The sequence below is a fragment of the Cricetulus griseus genome, chromosome 3 (assembly GCF_003668045.3).
Source record: "Cricetulus griseus strain 17A/GY chromosome 3, alternate assembly CriGri-PICRH-1.0, whole genome shotgun sequence".
Taxonomy (NCBI): domain Eukaryota; kingdom Metazoa; phylum Chordata; class Mammalia; order Rodentia; family Cricetidae; genus Cricetulus; species Cricetulus griseus.
This window is the reverse complement of record NC_048596.1, coordinates 171,038,692-171,057,156: the sequence shown is the minus strand read 5'-3', so window position 1 is coordinate 171,057,156 and position 18,465 is coordinate 171,038,692. Positions and strand designations below refer to the sequence as shown.

At 44.9% G+C, this 18,465-nt stretch overlaps 1 protein-coding gene across 5 annotated transcripts; it reads left to right on the top strand.

Annotated features, from left to right (window-relative positions):
• Position 1: 1 nt before the first annotated feature.
• On the top strand, positions 2-14,031 carry Ciapin1 (cytokine induced apoptosis inhibitor 1). 5 transcript variants are annotated; one of them, XM_027405663.2, is made up of 10 exons: positions 3-139; positions 1,825-2,043; positions 3,993-4,175; positions 4,565-4,717; positions 5,743-5,819; positions 6,464-6,626; positions 8,901-8,974; positions 10,075-10,190; positions 12,813-12,891; positions 13,416-14,031. In XM_027405663.2, the coding sequence occupies exons 3-10, from the start codon at positions 4,019-4,021 to the stop codon at positions 13,524-13,526; spliced, it is 930 nt and encodes a 309-aa protein (XP_027261464.1). In that variant the 5' UTR covers positions 3-139; positions 1,825-2,043; positions 3,993-4,018; the 3' UTR covers positions 13,527-14,031. The 5 variants fall into 5 exon arrangements, with proteins under 5 accessions (XP_027261462.1, XP_027261464.1, XP_027261463.1 ...); XM_027405662.2 differs by having other exon boundaries at positions 3,990-4,175; XM_027405664.2 differs by lacking the exon at positions 3-139 and adding an exon at positions 958-1,697 and having other exon boundaries at positions 3,990-4,175.
• Positions 14,032-18,465: the final 4,434 nt, after the last annotated feature.

Below are 18,465 nucleotides of genomic sequence, written 5' to 3'. Positions count from 1 at the left end.
GGCGTCGCGCCGGGCAGCGTCGCGCCGTCACTGGGGCGGCGTGTACCTTGTAGGACTAGGTGCTGCGCCGCCTCTTATCGCGAGAGACCGGAGACGAGAAACCGGCGTCTGCGGAGCGGGTATTCAGGCTAGAAGGAAGGTGAGCTCGTTCAGGGGAGTCTCGAGCACCCGACCGAGGGCCTAACGGCCCTCCTCGCGCCCACTCTCATCCTCCGTCCTCTGGTTTCGGCTCCCGGCGCCGTCATTGGCTTGCCGGGGGAAGCCGGTATGAGGGATCACGGCGGCCAGGGCCCTGCATGCGGCGGCATTCCTGATGCCGGGGCTCGTCTGCCGCCTCTTTCCTCGTGAAACCCGGAGCTGGCATCGGGATCGCTAGTTTACTCTTAGCCATCTGTGGTGACCTTGGGTCTCCTTCAGGGCACCTGGCGGAAAGCACGAAAGCTGGGGAGATCCTGGAGTCACAGGTTGTCCATTTGAGCCTGGCACTTATTTCCGCCTTACCTAGGATGCTTGCTTATAAATAACGAACCCAGGCTTATGTCCTGAGAGTTGACCCTGTGCCAGAGTGTGGTCCAGGGATCTAGCATTAACAAGCCATTTGTAAGTTAGGAAGAGGCTTGCTTCTTAGCGTCTGTCGAGCCTGAGTCCCAGCTGCGATCTTCAGAGTGGAGCGGAGCGCCTCGCTGCTCCTCCACCAGGGAAGAAGTAAAGTGTACTTGTTAAGATCATGGAGGGAGCATGTATGTGTGTGGATGCCAGAGGACAACTTTGTTTTTCATCAGACTGTGTCCACCTCCCTTGTGACAGGGTCCCTGGTGGCCTGAAGCTCACCAGTTAAGGCTGAACTGACTGGCCAGTCTGCCCTCCTCCAGCTCCCCAGTGCAGGATTACATACCCGGCCACATAAGCTTTTTAAAAAATCCATACATTCTATTTTGTATTATTTTGTGGGGGTATGGCATGTGCAGAGTGGAAGTCCGAGGACAACTTTCAGGAGTCGATTGTCGACTTCCACTTGGGGTTCTGAGGATTGAACTCAGGTTGTCAGGCTTGTGTAGAAAGCACCTGTACCCATTGAATCACCTCGATGGCCCACACGTCCTGCTTTTTTCCTGGGGGGTTCTGGGGCTCAAACTCCAGGCCTTGTGCTTGAAAAGCCTGGGCTTTACCCCCAGCCCCAGAACCCTGATAATGGTTTTGAGACAAGAGTTTGAGGGGCCCAAACTGTCCTCAGAACTCATGAGTTTTCTTCAGTTTCCTAAGAGAGCTAGATTTACAGGCAAGCTCCATCATTCTTGGCTATTAAATTGGTGTTTGGTTTTGTGGTGTTGGAAGTCTGAATCCAGGACCTTATTATACATGCTAGCTAAGCACACATCACAGAACTGTGCCCCTTATCCCTAATCAGCAACACCTGCAATAATGCAGCCAGTCATCTCCAGACCCTCAGCCACCTCGAATGGGACCACAAGCCTAAGAATCTGCTTGTTAGGTGTTTAACCATAAATAAACCCATCTCCAGAAGTTGTTCTCAGATGTTTGCTTTTGCCCCTACTTCCTTGGAACTTGATGTGTAGACCAGATCTGCCTGCCTTTGTCTTGGAAATTGTGGTTTTAAAAGCAAATGCCACCCATGGCTGCTGGTGACATTTTTGAAAAGCTGTTATTGTCCGTTGGAGAAGTGTCTAACAAACAAGGTCAGTTATGTGACATTGACTTCCACTTTACCTCTTTGAAGCTGTGAAGCAGCCCTGAGTCACAGCTCTGAGTATGCTGGCTTAGGCACTGCATTTTTTCAGTTTTGGTCTTGTTGTTTTTAAACAGATTTGCCACAGTAACAAAAAGGCCGATGAAAATTGTTACACTTTGGCTCTTAGAGCTTAGAAGAACATTGTCTATTCAGGAACTCCTGACTGTATGTGTTGGTGGAGGAGGAGGTTTACAGTTTAATCTACTCATGAGGTCCATCTTGTTTGGGAAGAAGAATGGTTTGTTTACACTCTTGATTTCCTGACACAATCCCACTGGTACTGGATGTCAAAGGTGAGGCTCTCCTGTGAGGTTCCAAGGCATCTGTAAGGAGAGAGGTTTTGCCAGGACTGTTGGAAACAAAGACAAACTGAACATTATTGGATTGAACTCTATGTACCAACATCTGCTGAACACTTTACATAACTTACTGTTCCAGGGTTTATTGGTCTTAAAAATAGGTTATTTACTGCTCTTGTTTGTTGACAAGGAGACTCAGAAAAGCTGAGTTGCCATAGTCCTGAACCTGATGAAACAAAGTAGTAGATCTACAGGCTACTCCTTTTTAATAACTTACTACCCAGCAGTAAGTACTTCTGTCCACACTTGTCTTCCTCTGGCAGGCTCTTAAATGTGAGATTGATCCCAAGTTACCCAAGATTTACAAGGATTCTTTCTCAAAATCATGTGACAATTAAAAGCTTGGAAGTTCTCTTTCTTGAGGGTATGCTTTTTAGGGATTTAAAATCCCAAACTCAACAGCCATAGACTCCTGCCTGCCCGATAACCACGTGGGAGCCTCTTGGGCTTTTTGCTGAGTCAGGATAGCAGAGAGCTGGTGTTCACATGGAGAAATTAGGCAAAAAGATGTGGTTGAGAGAAAATGCAATAAGGAGAGAGTCCCTTTGGAATGGAAGTCAGATTTTGAAGCTAGCCAGCCAAGGACTTCAGTTTTGCTGTAGAAATTAAAACCATTAGTAACTTATTTCTAAAATGACAAAGCACTGTGTAATCAAGGGTGACTCTGGCTAAAGGTCATAGTTTTTAGACACAAAGGAAAGTTATTTGAGGTTAACATTTTTCAAGCCAAGCATGATATTGCATACCTGTAATCCCAGTACTTGTGAATTAGAGGAGGCAGGATCAGAAGTTCAAGGCTAGCCTGGGCTATATGAGACCCTGATTCCTCCCCCAAAAAAGTGACAGAAGAATGAAATAAGTTACATTTTATTTATTTGTGTGTGTGTATGCCCACCTGTGCCACAGCTGCACAAATTGAGGTCATAGGCCATCTATACAAGTGAGTTCTCTTGCCACATGTGGGTACATGAAGACTAAACTCAGGTCACCAAGCTTGACAACAAGTGCCCTTACTGGCTGATGCATCTGCTGACCCCAGAAGTGAATGTTTTTATAGAAGGAAAGTGTAATGCATGTGACTTCAATTCAGCCTGGGAGTGTGGTGGTATCACTGTCACAGAGTTGGCTATCCAGTCAGAAGTGTGTGGCATGAACCTCCTACCACTGCTTCTTTGTTTCACATATTTGAAGCTAGAAACTTGGTAGCATTAATGTTTAAGGAAGGAGGAGCTGAACAGAGGTATCCCTTGGCCTCCTTCACAGTAAGTGTCTTGTATACAGTCCTGCATATCAAGTGGAAGAGAAAACTAACCCGAGGTGGGAAGTTTTCATAGTTACACAGGTTTGGATTCTTGTCCCAGCTTTTGTTTTACCCACATAATACTGGTTTGTATAGTGCTGGCTGACCCAGATCTTTAACTGTACATTGGGAATAACCCAATATTGAGGTAATGTATGTATAAGGTGCTTCAAAGACGCTGGCTAATGCTAAATGTTGAAAACAGTGTTGGTCACTGCAGATTCAGTGCAACTGAATTTTTATGGTTAGGATAGCTGTCAATTTATTGCCTTTCTCTCTGAATCACTTCTGCTGATGAATGCCCTGTTTGTTTTATAGTCAGCCTAAGCTCTCTAGCCTTTTTTCTTGATTCTAATCCCTTTTATTGACTTTGCCATATCTGTCTGGTCTACCTTTCATGTCAGGGAATGTTGGGATTATGAAGCCTTAAGGCTGTAGATTCATTAGTCAGACTCTTAGGATCTACCCAAGCTGAAATGCATCCTTAGTGGGAGGTTGTTGGAAGTAGGTAATGATTCTAATCATACTTGATGATAACCCATGGATTAAATTTCACTGTTGTCTTCATTTCTTTTGTCAGTAGCTTTTAGGTCCGGCAGCACTGCAGAAATGGCAGAGTTTGGGATCTCTCCTGGCCAGCTTGTGGCAGTGTTCTGGGACAAGTCATCTCCTGAGGAGGCCCTAAAAAAACTGGTAGATAGTCTTCAAGGGTTAACTGGCAGTGAGGGCCAAATATTCACGGAAAACATCAGCCAACTGTTGCAGTGTAAGTGCCTACCTACCATTCTCTTCTCAGGGTGAGAAGAGTTTTCCATGGAGGTGCTGTTTGTCTGTAGTTCCTGATACTTGAGTTTTGTTTGGGGCCACCACATTTTCTTCACACACTTGGTCATGTTGTTGTTAATTTCTGCATGTTCTTTTCTTTGGTGGCTATTCCTTTTTCTAAAAGGGTCCTTTTTTACTTTGTTTCCAGTCTTACTAAGGTTAGTGAGATACGGAACAGAGCAGAATCTTAACACCCTTTTGCTAGTATCGGGAGCTTCATATTTGCTATGTAGGCTCATCCCCTGGGGTAATACTGTATCCTCTGTGGGAGGTCTGTGGGAAGGTTGGGAGATGATCCCTGGGTAAACAATTGTTGATTATTCCTTTCAGCTGCCCATAAAGAATCCAGCTTCGATGTTATTCTGTCGGGTGTAGTCCCAGGAAGCGCCTCTCTGCACAATGCTGAGGTTCTGGCTGAGATGGCCAGAATCCTTCGGCCAGGGGGATGTCTTTTTCTGAAGGAACCAGTGGAGACAGCTGTAGGTAAGTAAGGATATCTTTGCTCAGAAGATGAACATTTTACATAGCTGAGTCTTTGCACGTGCATGCTGTCTCTCCTGAGCCAGAAGTACCACTTGGAGATTAGTATTCCTGTGTAGTACCTTTTCAGGGATAGTTATTACCCCAAGATCTTACTCTGTGGCTAAGTGGAATTCACTATGTAGTCCAGGTTGGCCTTGAACTCTTGTTAGTCCTTCTGTCTGCATATGAACATGAGTACAGGAGACCAGAGGTATTGGACCCTCTGGAGCTAGAGTTAAGGTTGTTGTGAGCCTTGCAGTGTGAGTCTGGAAACCAAATTCCCATCCTCTGCAAGAGCAGTATGTGCTTGGAACCACTGAACCATCTCTCCAGCCTTTTTTTTTTTTTTTTTTCTTTCTTTTTTTTCCCCAGTTTTTCAAGACAGGGTTTTTCTGTAGCTTTGGAGCCTATCCTGGAATTTGTTGTGTAGATCAGGCTGGCCTCAAACTCACAGAGATCTGCCCTCCAGCCCCTTGCTGGAAATTTAAACCTTAGGTCACTGAATGCTGTCTATGATAGAGCTTTACAGAGACAAACAGGTTTCTATGTACTTCACAGTTTATAACTTTATTAATTACCCAACATTCTCTGGGTTTCCGAGAAGCAGAATAATACATAATAATGTAATTATGACCTGTACTAGCCTAAGAAAGAATGGTTAAGATGCTGTCACTAGCTGGGCAGTGGTGGTGCACGCCTTTAGTCCCAGCACTCAGGAGGCAGAGGCAGGCGGATCTCTGTGAGTTCAAGGCCAGCCTGGTCTACAAGAGCTAGTTCCAGGACAGTCTCCAAAGCCACAGAGAAACCCTGTCTTGAAAAACCAAAAAAAAAAAAAAAAAAAGATGTTGTCACTAAACTATATATGCTCATTAAACAAAGTAAGTTTTTACTGTTTGAGAGCCTGCTAACTCACATAGGAGTGAGCCTTTATAGTTTTCCCCAGCTTTACCATATGAAGCCACTAATTGGAGAGTTTTCCTTCACAGTTAATGATGACAAAATGAAGACGGCCTCTAAACTGTGTTCGGCCCTGACTCTTTCTGGCCTTGTGGAAGTAAAAGAGGTAGGTTCGTAGAGATAGCCTTCCTTGTTAGGTATGTAAACCTTGGGTGACTCAAACCCAGAGAGTATGTCTGTGTAGCTGGGGGTAAGTGAGGTTAGAGGTGCTCTACAGAATTAGGAAGCAATTTGAAACTTGCTGTTCAAGAGATAAATACAAGATGCCGTAAAGAAGAAACCCTTGGGAGCAGATCCCTTCTGAAGACTGAGTAGCTGATACTGGTCTTCCTGTGATGGCTGTACTGCAGGAGACAGGAAGTTTCTGCTTTGTCCATCTCAGTGTACACAACTCTTGGGCCTAGATGGAATACTGTCCCTTAGTCCTTTTGGTGGGAGTCTAGACTAAGGATGGGGGCTATGTATTTATAAGTAGAGATGTTCAATTAAGCAGAGGCATTTATAGTTCCATATTCTCCAGAAACAAAATTTAAAAATATTAGCATTTTCTTGTTTTTGGAGAGGTGTTATTCCATGATAACTGTATTGTTATATTTCTGATTTTTTTTTTTTTTTAATGTGATTCAAGACCTTAAATTCTTTTTTGAGACAGAGACTCTGTTGGATGTTGTCCAGGCTGGCCACAGGCTGGCTTGGTGAAACAGTGAATGGGGAAGTGTGGACTGATGCGCTGGATATCTTCAATTGCAGTTGCAGCGGGAGTCCTTAAGCCCCGAGGAGGTGCAATCTGTCCAGGAACACCTGGGCTACCACAGTGACAGCCTGCTCTCAGTTCGTATCACCGGCAAGAAGCCTAACTTTGAAGTGGGCTCTTCCAGCCAACTTAAGATTTTCAGCAACAAGAAGTCTTCAGGTAAGACTAGCCTAGGGACATTCTATGTGGGTGGGCCTGAGGAGCATGTTAGAAATTGAACCATGGGGGCTGGAGAGATAGCTCATTGGTTAAGAGCACTGGCTGCTCTTCCAGAGGACCTGGGTTCTATTCCCAGCAACCACATGGCAGCTCACAACTGTCTGTAACTCCAGTTCCAGGGAATCTAGTATCCTTACACCAATGCACATAAAATAAAGTTAAATAAAGTATTTTTTTTTTAAAAAGAAATTGAACCATGATCTAAATATTCTTAAACTAGTCCCTTAATTTCTGTCATTTGCAAATTGCAGAGTGCTTACATATTAGTATCCAAACCTGAAACAATATGTAGATATTTCCTAGTGCACTGAGGTTTTGGATGCCTGAGTCACTTGTTTAGTTGATGAAGTCTCTTCAGGCCCTGAGAGGATGGGTTTATCCTCAGAAGACCTTTCAATGGTGGTAATGGTGCACAGGTTCCCTTGTTCAGTTTCCAGAGGGTAGGGGTGGGTTGGTGGGTCTGTCTGTCTGTCTGTCTATCTTCTCCCTCTCCCCTTCCCGCCTTCCCTCTTTCCCTCTCTCTCTCCCACTCTCTCTCCTCTCCTTTTTTTGAGATAGGGTTTCTCTGTGTAGCCCTGGCTGCCCAGGAACTTACTTTGTAGACCAGGCTGGGCTTGAAGTCACTCAAAGAGATCTGCCCACCTCTGCCTCCCGAGTGCTAGGATTAAAGGCATGTGCCACCCCTGCCAGGCTCTATGCTTATAAAGTCACAAAACTTATTTCTAATGATTGCTTGCTAGTTTGATTTGTGCATGTTTTGTATATTTCAGAATTTTAAAAATGTAATTAGTGTTTAATTTTTTATATGTGCTATGGCCATTTTAGCATACCTTTTTAAATTAACATTTTCATACACAACTTATTGATACAGAAAAGTGGTTTTTGTCATGACACTTTCATAAGCATCATTGTACCTTGCTGCTACAATCCGCTGCAGATGCTATTTTAATGTTTCTGTCAAAGCTGTAATTACAGCTTTGTTGGATTGATTTTGATGGACATCCTCCAGAATACGTCCTGTTGAAATGCTTAAAAACAAAACCTGTGTTTCTTCTGCTCAAAAAATTGTGTGCATGTTTGTGTGCACGCACACGTTACTCATCTCTCATCCTTCCTATTAAAGTTTTCTCTTGTCCCAATTGTTTCTTGGCTGTGAGGAATGCATAGATTCAACGGATGTTTGCTGGCATATCTATACTGCATTCTTTTGCTGTCTAGCCTCAGTCTTTTTCTTCTGATTTCTCAAGACAGGGTTTCTCTGTTTAGTCCTGGCTGTCCTGGAACTAATTCTATAGACCAGTCTGGCCTCGAACTCACAGAGATCCTCCTTCCTCTGCCTCTCAGGTGCTGGGATTAAAGGTGTGTGCCACCACTACCACCTGGCTAGCCTCAATCTTGAAGTACTTTGACTTCAATTTCTGGTCCTCACTTCTCTGCCCTCTGAGTGGCAGTAATTAGAAGCCCATGTTCTCAACCCTGGCCTCAGAAAATACTTGGACCTTGGTTTTCACAGTTCCTGGAGGGTTGGGACAGCTTAGATCAGCAGTTGACCTTGTGGACATTCTGAGCATCAGCTGTGGCAGTGATGATCCTGGTTGTGAGCTTACCTAAAAGGCCTTACTGAGGATTTGCCCCTCTAAATCCCCAGCCCTGAGGCTCATAGATTTCTTTCTGGTGTCCTGACCCAGATGGAAAATGTTCTGTCACTGACTTACCTGGCCACCAACAGCATTGGAGTCTGTTTTCTTACATTACAGGCTTAAGTGAGGCTAAATCTTTGTTGTTTTTTTTGAAGTTGTTGTTACTTCTCTCATTTAATTCTTAAAATACCTGCAGTAGGCAGAGGGAGTGCTATAACCCATGTTACAGAGGTGTAAACTCAGGTAGCAAGGAAAAGGCGGCAAGGAATGGAGGTTGTAGCCTCATATACCCACAGCTATAAAACTAGAATGGCAGGCACCTCACAGGGTTCTTAGCAGGGCTAGGTGAGATGATGGAAGCGCTGGTGGAGGCCTAGCACAAAGCAAACATGTGATGCATGCAGACTATTTTACTGTGTGGAGCTATGCCTTTTGTTCATAGTGGAGCTGAGTGTTGAGCCTACCCTCTCAGTCTGTCCAGTCATTCTCTTCTAGTCTCCACACTTGCTGGGACTTGCTTGTGGTTTGCTTCCGACTGCTTAAAGAGTTCTTTTTCTTTTATGGTTGGACTCAGTGAAGCCTGTTGTGGATCCTGCTGCTGCCAAGCTCTGGACCCTCTCAGCCAATGACATGGAGGATGACAGCATGGTGAGTTGGCTGTGTAGTCACTTGACTGTTCCTCTCAGACCTAGAATTAAGTGTAAACAGCTATAGTGAGAAATGGCCTTAAAGTTTTTGTTTTGTTTTGTTTTGTTTAATTTTATGTGTATGAGTGTCTGTCTGTTTGTGCTCTATATGCATGTCTGGTGCCTTCGGAGCCCAGAAGAGGGTGTTGGATCCCTAGGAACTGGAGTCTAGTTGCAGGTAGTTATCAGCAGCTGAGTGGGTACTAGAAACCAATCCCATATCCTCTGCAAGAGCAGAAAGTACTTTTAACACTGAGCCATGTCTCCAGCTCCCTGACAGTGGCCTTTTAGGTTTGTAGGTGTGAGTGAGTTTAAGGCCCAGCATGTAGCAGTGCCTGACTTTGGTGTCTTTTATTAGGACATTCCATATTAGTAGCATTTTGCATTTTTTAAAAAGTATCTTTCTTCCCCTCTACAGATTTTCTTGTCTTCCCCTTACATGAAATAGTAGATTCTTGTAGACATAAACCAGAAAAGAATTTGTCAGCTGAGATAAGGCCTCTGTCTAGGCACTTGAATGTTCACTGAATGAAATTCAGTGCAAGTCATTGAATGCTCACTGTCTTAAACTCAGTGTTTGCACCTTTGATCTGCTATATCTATAAGAAAATTAAACTGGGCTGTGGCAAACACCTTTAGTTGTAGCACTCAGGAGTCAGAAGCAGAGTCACTTGCTCTCAGAATTTATAGGTATAGCTGCTTTCACATTTGCCAAAAAGTTCAAATATATGTATACTTATTTTATATTTATAATTATTTACTTTTATTCCTCTAGAATTTTATGGAAAATATTTTACTTCCTTTGACTTTATTCCCATGATTATTCACATGTTGAAATAAATACAGCACTTTTCTTCATTTCACGTGCTGCCACCCTCACCATGAACACACATGAGCACACACACGCACAGAGTCTTCCATGGACCATTGCTCTCTTCAGCCTATGGCAGAGTTGCACAGCGGGTGTAGCTTTGCCATTGCCTTGTGTATGCATGCTCTTAACCTGTGATTACTTCATCAAAAACCATGGCTGTGGTGTTAATTGTTTTGATCACTCTCCAGGATCTCATTGACTCAGATGAACTGCTAGATCCAGAAGATTTGAAGAAGCCCGATCCAGCCTCCCTGAAGGCTCCTTCATGTGGGGAAGGGAAAAAGAGGAAGGCCTGTAAGAACTGGTGAGTGCTGAGGGAGCAGGTCTGGACTGCAGCTTCTTCTCCAGACTCATCTCTGTATCTCCTCCCCCACCCCCACCCACACTGGTGAGAATGGTTTTTTCTGTGAGGTGTATAGATCGGTAAACCAAACAAGTAAACCTTAAAGAAAATGGCCAGGCATTGGTGGTGCACGCCTTTAATCCCAGCACTTGGGAGGTAGAGGCAGAGGCAGGCGGATCTCTGTGAGTTCAAGGCCAGCCTGGTCTCCAGAGATAGGCTCCAAAGCTACACGGAGAAACCCTGTCTTGAAAAACCAAAAAAAAAAAAAAAAAAAAAAAAGACCCACATACCATGGTCTAAAGTAAGAAATGGAAGTATTGTGGTTGGGTATTCCAGCACTCAGGAGGCAGAAGTAGGCAGTTAACCTGGTTTACTTAGAGTGTTCCAGGACAGCAAGTGTTCCAGGACAGTGAGACCCCCACCTCAGAACAACCAAAGAAAAAAGAAAGGAAATGAAAGTATCATAGTAGTCATAGTTCCGAGGTCAGAAGTCATTTTTCTGTATGGTTTAAGCTCTCAGACAGTCCTGCTATCTTCTGTCTCCGGTGACCCTGATAATAAGCCTGAAGCCAGCTGGCTTTAACTCTTCCCTAAAGCCTTGATCTTTCCCCATTTTGGAAAGAAATCCTTGGGGCCCTTGTTCCTTGGTATCATTTTTTTCCCCTTTGTCCCTTTCTGGGAGATTATCAATTTTCTAAAACTTTTGTTATTACTTTATTCCTCCTATCTTGATTGTAGTTTATAGTTTCCTCTTTGCTAGTCCCCCCCCCATATGTTGGGTACCCTTTTTCAAGTGGATATAAAGAAACTAATACCCTCCCCAGACTTTCTGAGGCAGAGTCTCTATATCCCTGGCTGGCCTGGAGCTCACTGTGTAGACCAGACTGGCCTCTGAACTGACTGAGCTCCTTTTGCTACTGCCTCTCCAGTCCTAGGATTAAAGATATGCCACCATGCCCTACCCTGCTTTTATGTTACTTTTTTTTCTTTGTTTGTTTATTAATTTTATTTTTTGGTTTTTCAAAACAGGGTTTCACTGTGTAGCCTTGGCTGTCCTGGAACTAGCTCTGTAGACTGGCCTCAAACTCAGAGATTGACTTGCCTCTGCTCCCAAGTACTGAGATTAAAGGCATGCACTACCACCAACCGACTGTTTTTTATAGGGAACCAAACCCAAGCACTCTGCAAGAGCAATATGCACTGTTAACTGCTGATTGGTCTCTTCAGCCCTTTTTATCCTTAGTCTGTTTCTTCCAAGCTGCCATTTTCTTTTAGTTGGCCTCTGATTCCTTGGTTAGAGGATTTATTAGGATCCTTGGTGGTCATGGTCTTCCTAATTTAAAAGTGGAGGGACAGAGTCAGGTGTGGTGGTGCATACTTAAATCCCAGCGTGCAGGTGGTTGAGGCAGGATTGCAAATTCATAGCTAGCTTGGACTGTATAGCAAGACTGACTCAAAAAACTTCTTAAAATAAGTGAAAACAAGCTGATTATGTTAACCGAGCATCTAGGTGAATTGATCTGTTCACTTTTATTGAAGGGAACTTAGGTGGATGTTGGGGATGGGGAGGCTCCAAATCCCAGAGCCCTGTATACTCAGACTGGCTGGATTGCTCAGGAGAAGTCTTCCAATGTATGCTACCAGCCCTTTGGCATCTTAAGGTTTCAGACTGTGGCAGGAGTGCTAGTTTATCTGTTAAGCTAAGATTCCCTAACAGTACATTACTCTTTCTATAGTTCTGGTGGGGGTTTGAGAGGTGAAATTTCACCTGTGTCAGTCTGTCCTAACATGGAAGCCTTGCATTGGTGCTTGTACTAGTGTCAGGCAGGCTTGGCTTACTTATTCACCCACTGTTTGGTTTTTTTTTTATTGTTGTTGTTTTTGTTTTTTTGGGTTTTTTGTTGTTGTTATTGTTGGTTTTGGTTTTGGTTTTCCGAGACAGGGTCTCTCTGTATGGCTTTGGAGGCTGTCCTGCAACTAGCTCTTGTAGACCAGGCTGGTCTCGAATTCACAGAGATCCATCTGCCTCTGCCTCCCAAGTGCTGGGATTAAAGGCATGCACCACCACCACCCAGCCTGGTTGTTTTTATTATATTTATTTATTATTTATTTTGAGAAAATCTCACAATATAGTTCAGGCTGACCTTGAACTTGGAGTTGTTCTTTAACTCCCTGGCTCTGGGATTTCAGGCCTGACTGCCACGTGCAGCCCTTGTCAGGCTTTAGGTGTTCCAATTTCTAACATTTACAAATGAGAGGATTCCAAGTAACATTCCAGATTTTTATTTATTTATTATTTTTATTTTTGTATGTTCATGGTGTTGGGGAGTAAGCCCAGGGTCCTGCACATGCTAGGCAAGTGCTCTACCACTGAGCTGCATCTCGGTCCTTCTGTTCTTGAATTTGGAAACTATGGTGACTCTGCTGTCTTCCCCAGCAGCCTCACCCCTAGCCTAATGGTTCCGTAGCATTGACTTGATGCTTGGTAAAAAGAGAAAAGTCTTCAAATGTCTATTAGCACTGTTAGAGATTTGAAGTTTCTGGGTTTGAAGTCTGATTCATCAGCTGTTGGTTTCTCCCTAGCACTTGTGGCCTTGCAGAAGAACTGGAAAGAGAGAAGTCAAAGGAGCAGGGTACTCAGCCCAAGTCTGCCTGTGGAAATGTATGTACCTGCACCACACCATGTGTGCCCACTCCTGGTGACATCGGGACATAAGCTAGCTGAACCTAAGGGATTTGTCATTAGGTTTTCTCATAGTAGGCCAGCATGATGAGAAGAGGTTATCCTGAGGGGTGGGGGTGGGTGAGGTGTCAGCATTCTTGTGTCCGTGCTGAGGTGCCTATCGTTTCGTTTTGTTTTGTTTTAAATTTTGTTAGCCTTTTTGTCTCTTCCTTGTGTGGGATGTGGTTTACTTAGCCATTTGGCTGACCTTGCTGTGATCCTATAGTAGACACTGCCTGAGATACCAGCCCTCTTGTCTCCTTCTGACGGGGCTTGCTGTGTAGTTCAGTCAGGTTGTAAACTTGCCTCAGCCTCCCAAGCACAGCAGTTCCAAGTATGTATCGCCTCACCTGGCTGGAACTCTTACTGGCTGACTTCATAAAACAAGAAAGAACTGTGGTCTTTCTAAGATGTCCTTTCCTTTGGTTGTTGGCCTCTCTATGTGACTCCTGTTCTCTCCGCAGTGCTACCTGGGGGATGCTTTCCGCTGCGCCAACTGCCCCTACCTTGGGATGCCAGCCTTCAAGCCTGGAGAACAGGTGCTCCTGAGCAATAGCAATCTTCAGGATGCCTAGGAGGAACCTCAAGCACACACACCTGCTCCTCCAGCCAACTCCTTCCCTCAGCCCACCACTGCCTCCTCCCACCTCTGGATTGTAGCAGAGGGAAGCTGCTGTGGTGCAGTGGTGTGTGGTGCTGCTGTGTCTTGAAAGACCAAGGTGTGAAGGGGCCTTCCTCTTATAGTGTTAGGAGAAGGGGTTGTACATAAGGGTCCCCTTCTGATGTGACAGTGCTGACCTTTCCACCCTTGAGTCTAGACCTGGAATATTAATGCTGTACAAGCTCCAGGCTCTGCTCAGTGATGCTGCCACCTACTGGTCTTCCTCAGTGTGTAATTCTTGGAGCCGTGGTCAGCTGTGAAAGGGCCTCGGGCACCAAAGAAGTCACTCCCCAGTTGCTGTGATCCATCTTGTGTCCCTCTGCCCTTCCCACCTCATCCCATTTTGCTGTAGTGTTGTATCTGTGTCCTGTTGTCATTTCTGTTAAACAATAGATATTAAACTTTCATGTTTCTATGTATCCCTTGTCATGTGTGTATATGTGTGGCAGTCTGTCACAGTCATCCACATTCAACTTGGACTATGAAACTTGTTTTTGAAGAAGTCAGTGTCACTGATGTCACAGTGACTTCTTACAGATTAGGACCTGTCTCCATCTCCTGTAGGAGAGTCCAGGTTGAGAATGGGGGGAGGGGCAAGGAAGGCTGGGCCAGCAGCAGCAGTGTCAGTACAGGGGACTCTCATTCTCCCTGTTGCCTGTCCACCCGCCTATAATCAATCCATCGTGCCTGATCTTTTGTTTCAAATAAAAGTATCCACTGTTACCTGTCCTTGAAACCTGATTCTCCTGGCTTGCTTCCCGCTTGTCCCCGCTGCTGAAGTTAGGCTGTGGGTGTAGTGAAAAGCCATTGAGAAGCAGAATTCCCAGTGACCCTCACCTTGTGTCACCTCACCTCCAATTACAGCAAGACCTGAATGACATTGGGGTTTCTCTTCTGGGCCTGAGTGGAGAAGCTCCAATAAAGGGAAAGGATTTGCAGATGGACTCAGTTAATTACAAGGGAGATTATCCTGAGTGAGCCTGGCCCACTCTGTTGATCCTTTAAAAGAGCTAGAAAAAAACAAAGCATTTGTCTTGCTGCCCATGCAGAAGTTAGTTGTGAAGGTTTTGCTTGCTGTCAATTTTATTGGCATAAGTGTTTCAGATTCCCTGAAACTGGAGTTATGGACAGCTGTGAGCTGCCATGTGGGTGCTGGGAATTGAACTGGGGTCCTCTGAAAGAGCAGCCAGTGCTCTTAACTGCTAAACCATCTCTTCAGCCTCTAGCAGTGAAGTTTTGAGAAGTATACAATGTAGCATGAAAAATAAAAGACCCAGAGACTGATGTTGGGGTTCAAGCTTTAAGTTGAAGATCAGAAAAGCAAAGCAGCCAGTCACTAGCTCTTCCTCTACCTCAGAATGAAAGGTGATCCTGACTCCACCAAACCTCGGACTGTAACCTCTCCTCAGCGTGACTGGAAAATACTGAAAATTCAGTGTCTTCCTATACTCAATGTGGCTTGGGAATCCCTGATACTGAGTGCCCTGTATTGACTACTGAAGACCTTGTTCCTATCTTTTATATGTATCCCTCTAGTGCTGGGATTAAAGGCATGTGATTTCAGGTGCTGAGATCATCTTTGTGTGAGCTGTTTCTCTTTAGGACTGGATCACTCTTTCAATTATGTGTAGATCTGAGCGGCCTTGAACTTGCAGAAATACGTATACCTCTTGATCCTGAGTCCTAGGATTAAAGGTGTGTGCCACCACCTCCTAGCTTCCAGCTACTGGGATTAAAGGAGTGTATCATCACTGCCTGACCTCTATAGCTTGATGTTGACTGCTTTCTGTATCCTCCGGCAGGCTTTAATAAGTCATAAATAATATATCGCCACAATACAGCATGCCCCAATGCACAGCCACCAAGAAAGTGGGGCTACAGCCCCACAACTACAAGGAGCTGGGTTCTGCTAGCTCTGTCATCTTGGAAAAGGACTTACAGTTTCAAATGAGAACACAGCCTGTGCCTGAGGTAACAGCTGCAATCTGTGGATAGAGTACCTGCCTATGCACAAGGCCTTGTTTTTGATTTCCCGTACCAAAACCAAAAAAGGTTTTCTCAAGCCAGAGCAAATAACTGAGAAGCCAAGATAATAAATGGGTGTGTAGCTGACTGCTTTGTCACAGCAACAAAAACTAACAGTTCCCAGATGTGTTTAGGTTTAACTCTGACCAACTGGCCCAGCCACAGACCTATTAACACTTTCTGCAGTTGCCAAGGTGAGAGACAAACATTTTGGCCTCTGGGTTGAGGAGCAGCTCCTGGGCCAGAGCTTCCTGTGGGTTTAGTAAATGCCACAAGTCCCCCAGACCTGCCTGCTGATTTCCAGCTATGGCTGGCACAAAGGATGATAGTGCAGTTGACATGATTAATGGGGTCCTGGTGGCAGTCGCTCTATTTTTCCAGAGGCAAGGCAGTCGGCTCAGTCAGGGTCCTGGGATGGTGGAGAGAGCCCTTGCCCAAAGCATAGCTGTACATTGAGGAAGGATGGTCCTATTTCTCTGAGCAGAGGAAGTTTTAGCTGTAAGCTTACAGTATGGAACCCAGGAACAGTGTCAGCTATTACTCAATTCAGCCCAAGTTTACATGAATACAGGTGTGGGCCTGGGAGCCTTTGTAATGATTTCTTTGTGTTTATGTGTGTGAGGGCATGCATGTCATGGGGCACACGTGGGGGTCACAGGGGCTGGTTCTCCTTCCACCATGTGGGTCCCCGGGATCAAACTCAGGTCATCAGACTTGACAGTCATTACCTTTACCCACTGAGCCATCTCACTGGCCTTTTTTTTTTTTTTTAGACTAGGTTGCATGTAGGCCAAGCTGTCCTCCATCTTTCTCCCCTCCTCTTTTCCCCCTGTGTGAAACAAGATTTGACTGCCCTAGCCTGAATCTCACTGTGTAGCCCAAACTAGCCTAGAACTCAGTGATCCTCAGCCTCCCAAATATTGGTATTATAAGAATGTGCCATCATGCCAAACTTGGCTTTAATTTTTTAATTTTATTTTATGTATGGCTGTGCACCATGTTAGTGTAGTACTCATTGACACCAGACTTAACTCTCTACAGTCTTTGCCTTGGAATCTGGTAGTGTGGCATCAAGTCTCCCCTTGTTCTGAAATCACTTACTTGGTATAGGCAGCAAAGACAAGCCACATCTTCCCTGGGCTTTGGAGACAGCTGGGACTTAGGGAGCTAAAGGGGGCTTGGAGCTGAAGTGTGAGGGGGAGTAAGTGAGGCAGGCTGCAAAGGTAAAGGAACTCGAGCACTGCAGATGCTAAGGGTGGGGGTGTGGCTAGATGGAACGCAGCAGGATTCGTTTAGACAGTTCAACACCAGCAGCTCCCCAAAATAAAAAGCAACCTCCTGTGCCTGAGTTTTATTTACAAAGACCAGTTAAATCAGAGTCTTCTAGAGTGGGCCTGGGGCAGCCATGCTTTGCCAAGCTTTCCCCCATGATTCTAAAGTGTATTCTGTGCTAGAGAAAATTTTTCGCACAGCAGAAAACAAGCTAAAAAATACCCCAGTCGGGCATTGCAGTGCATACCTGCAATCCCAGCACTCCGGAGGCTGAGGCACAAAAATTGGAAGTTTGAAGCTAGCCTAGGCAAAAGTTCTAGATCAGGCTAGGCTACATGATAAGACTATGTCAAAAAAGGAGCCCTGTGCCAGTGGTGGCGCATGCCTTTAATCCCAGCACTTGGGAGGCAGAGACAGGTGGATCTCTGTGAGTTCAAGGCCATCCTGGTCTACAAACTGAGTTCCAAGATAGCCAGGGATACACAGAGAAACCCTGTCTCGAAAAAACAACCAGCCAACCAACCAGCCCAAACAAACAAAATCCAAAATCCCAAGCAGCTGTATTTGAAAAGCAAGAACCTCGGATGGATTCAGGTAACCATTAAGAGAATGAAGGAGCAAGGTATGGGCCACAGCAGTAGGGGTAAGCTATAGCTGTGGAAGAACAACAGAACAGGGGAGAGAGAAAGAGGGAATGGAGTGAGAGGAAAATTTAAAATATCTAAAGGATATACACATGTGACAAAGAAGTTCTAGAAAACTGATGAGCACACTCAGGACCAGGGCACATTCTGGAGTGGAGATGAGATGGGAAGCAGGCTTCCAGGCAGCAGGAAAATTTGGTTGGAGGGAGACTGGGTCTCTTTTTTGTTTGTTTGTTTTGTTTTTGAGACAGGGTTTTCTTTGAAGGTTTGGAGAGAGACTGGGTCTCATACAGTAGCCTAGGATGGCCTAGAACTCGCCTTATAGCCCAGGCTAACCTAAAAGGTAGTGCTTCTGTCTCAGCCTCCTGAGTATTAGGCACGAGGCACCCCGTCCACCAGCAAGGTTGTTTACTTTTGCAGTGGTGGGATTCAACCAAAGTTCTCTCACACATGCTCAGCATGCTTAATCACTGAGCTACTTCTCCAGCCCACAGATGCTTCTCTCTCTGGAGCTGGGTGGGAGGGATGAGGAATTTTATTATGATTTATGTACCTTACACATGCAAGTGTTTTGGGGATACTTCACTTATAAAACTAAGGAAATGTAAATGCTGGGCCTTAAGAAAAGATCCACTAGGCCTGGACAAAGTCCTGAACCTCCTGTCACAGACCTTCAGGGACTATTCCATATATGGAATAACACAGCAGATACATAGAGTCCACATAGCCTGTAAACCCTAGCATTCAGGAAGCAAAAGCAGGAGGCAGAGGGGTCAAGGCCTGTCTGGACTACATAGCAAGATTCTATCTGAAAGATGAAAGTTTAAGAAATAAAGGTAGCACGTAATAGCAATCATATGAAGAATGTCACCACAGAGCAGATGAATACTGACAAAAACCTTGCATTTTTTC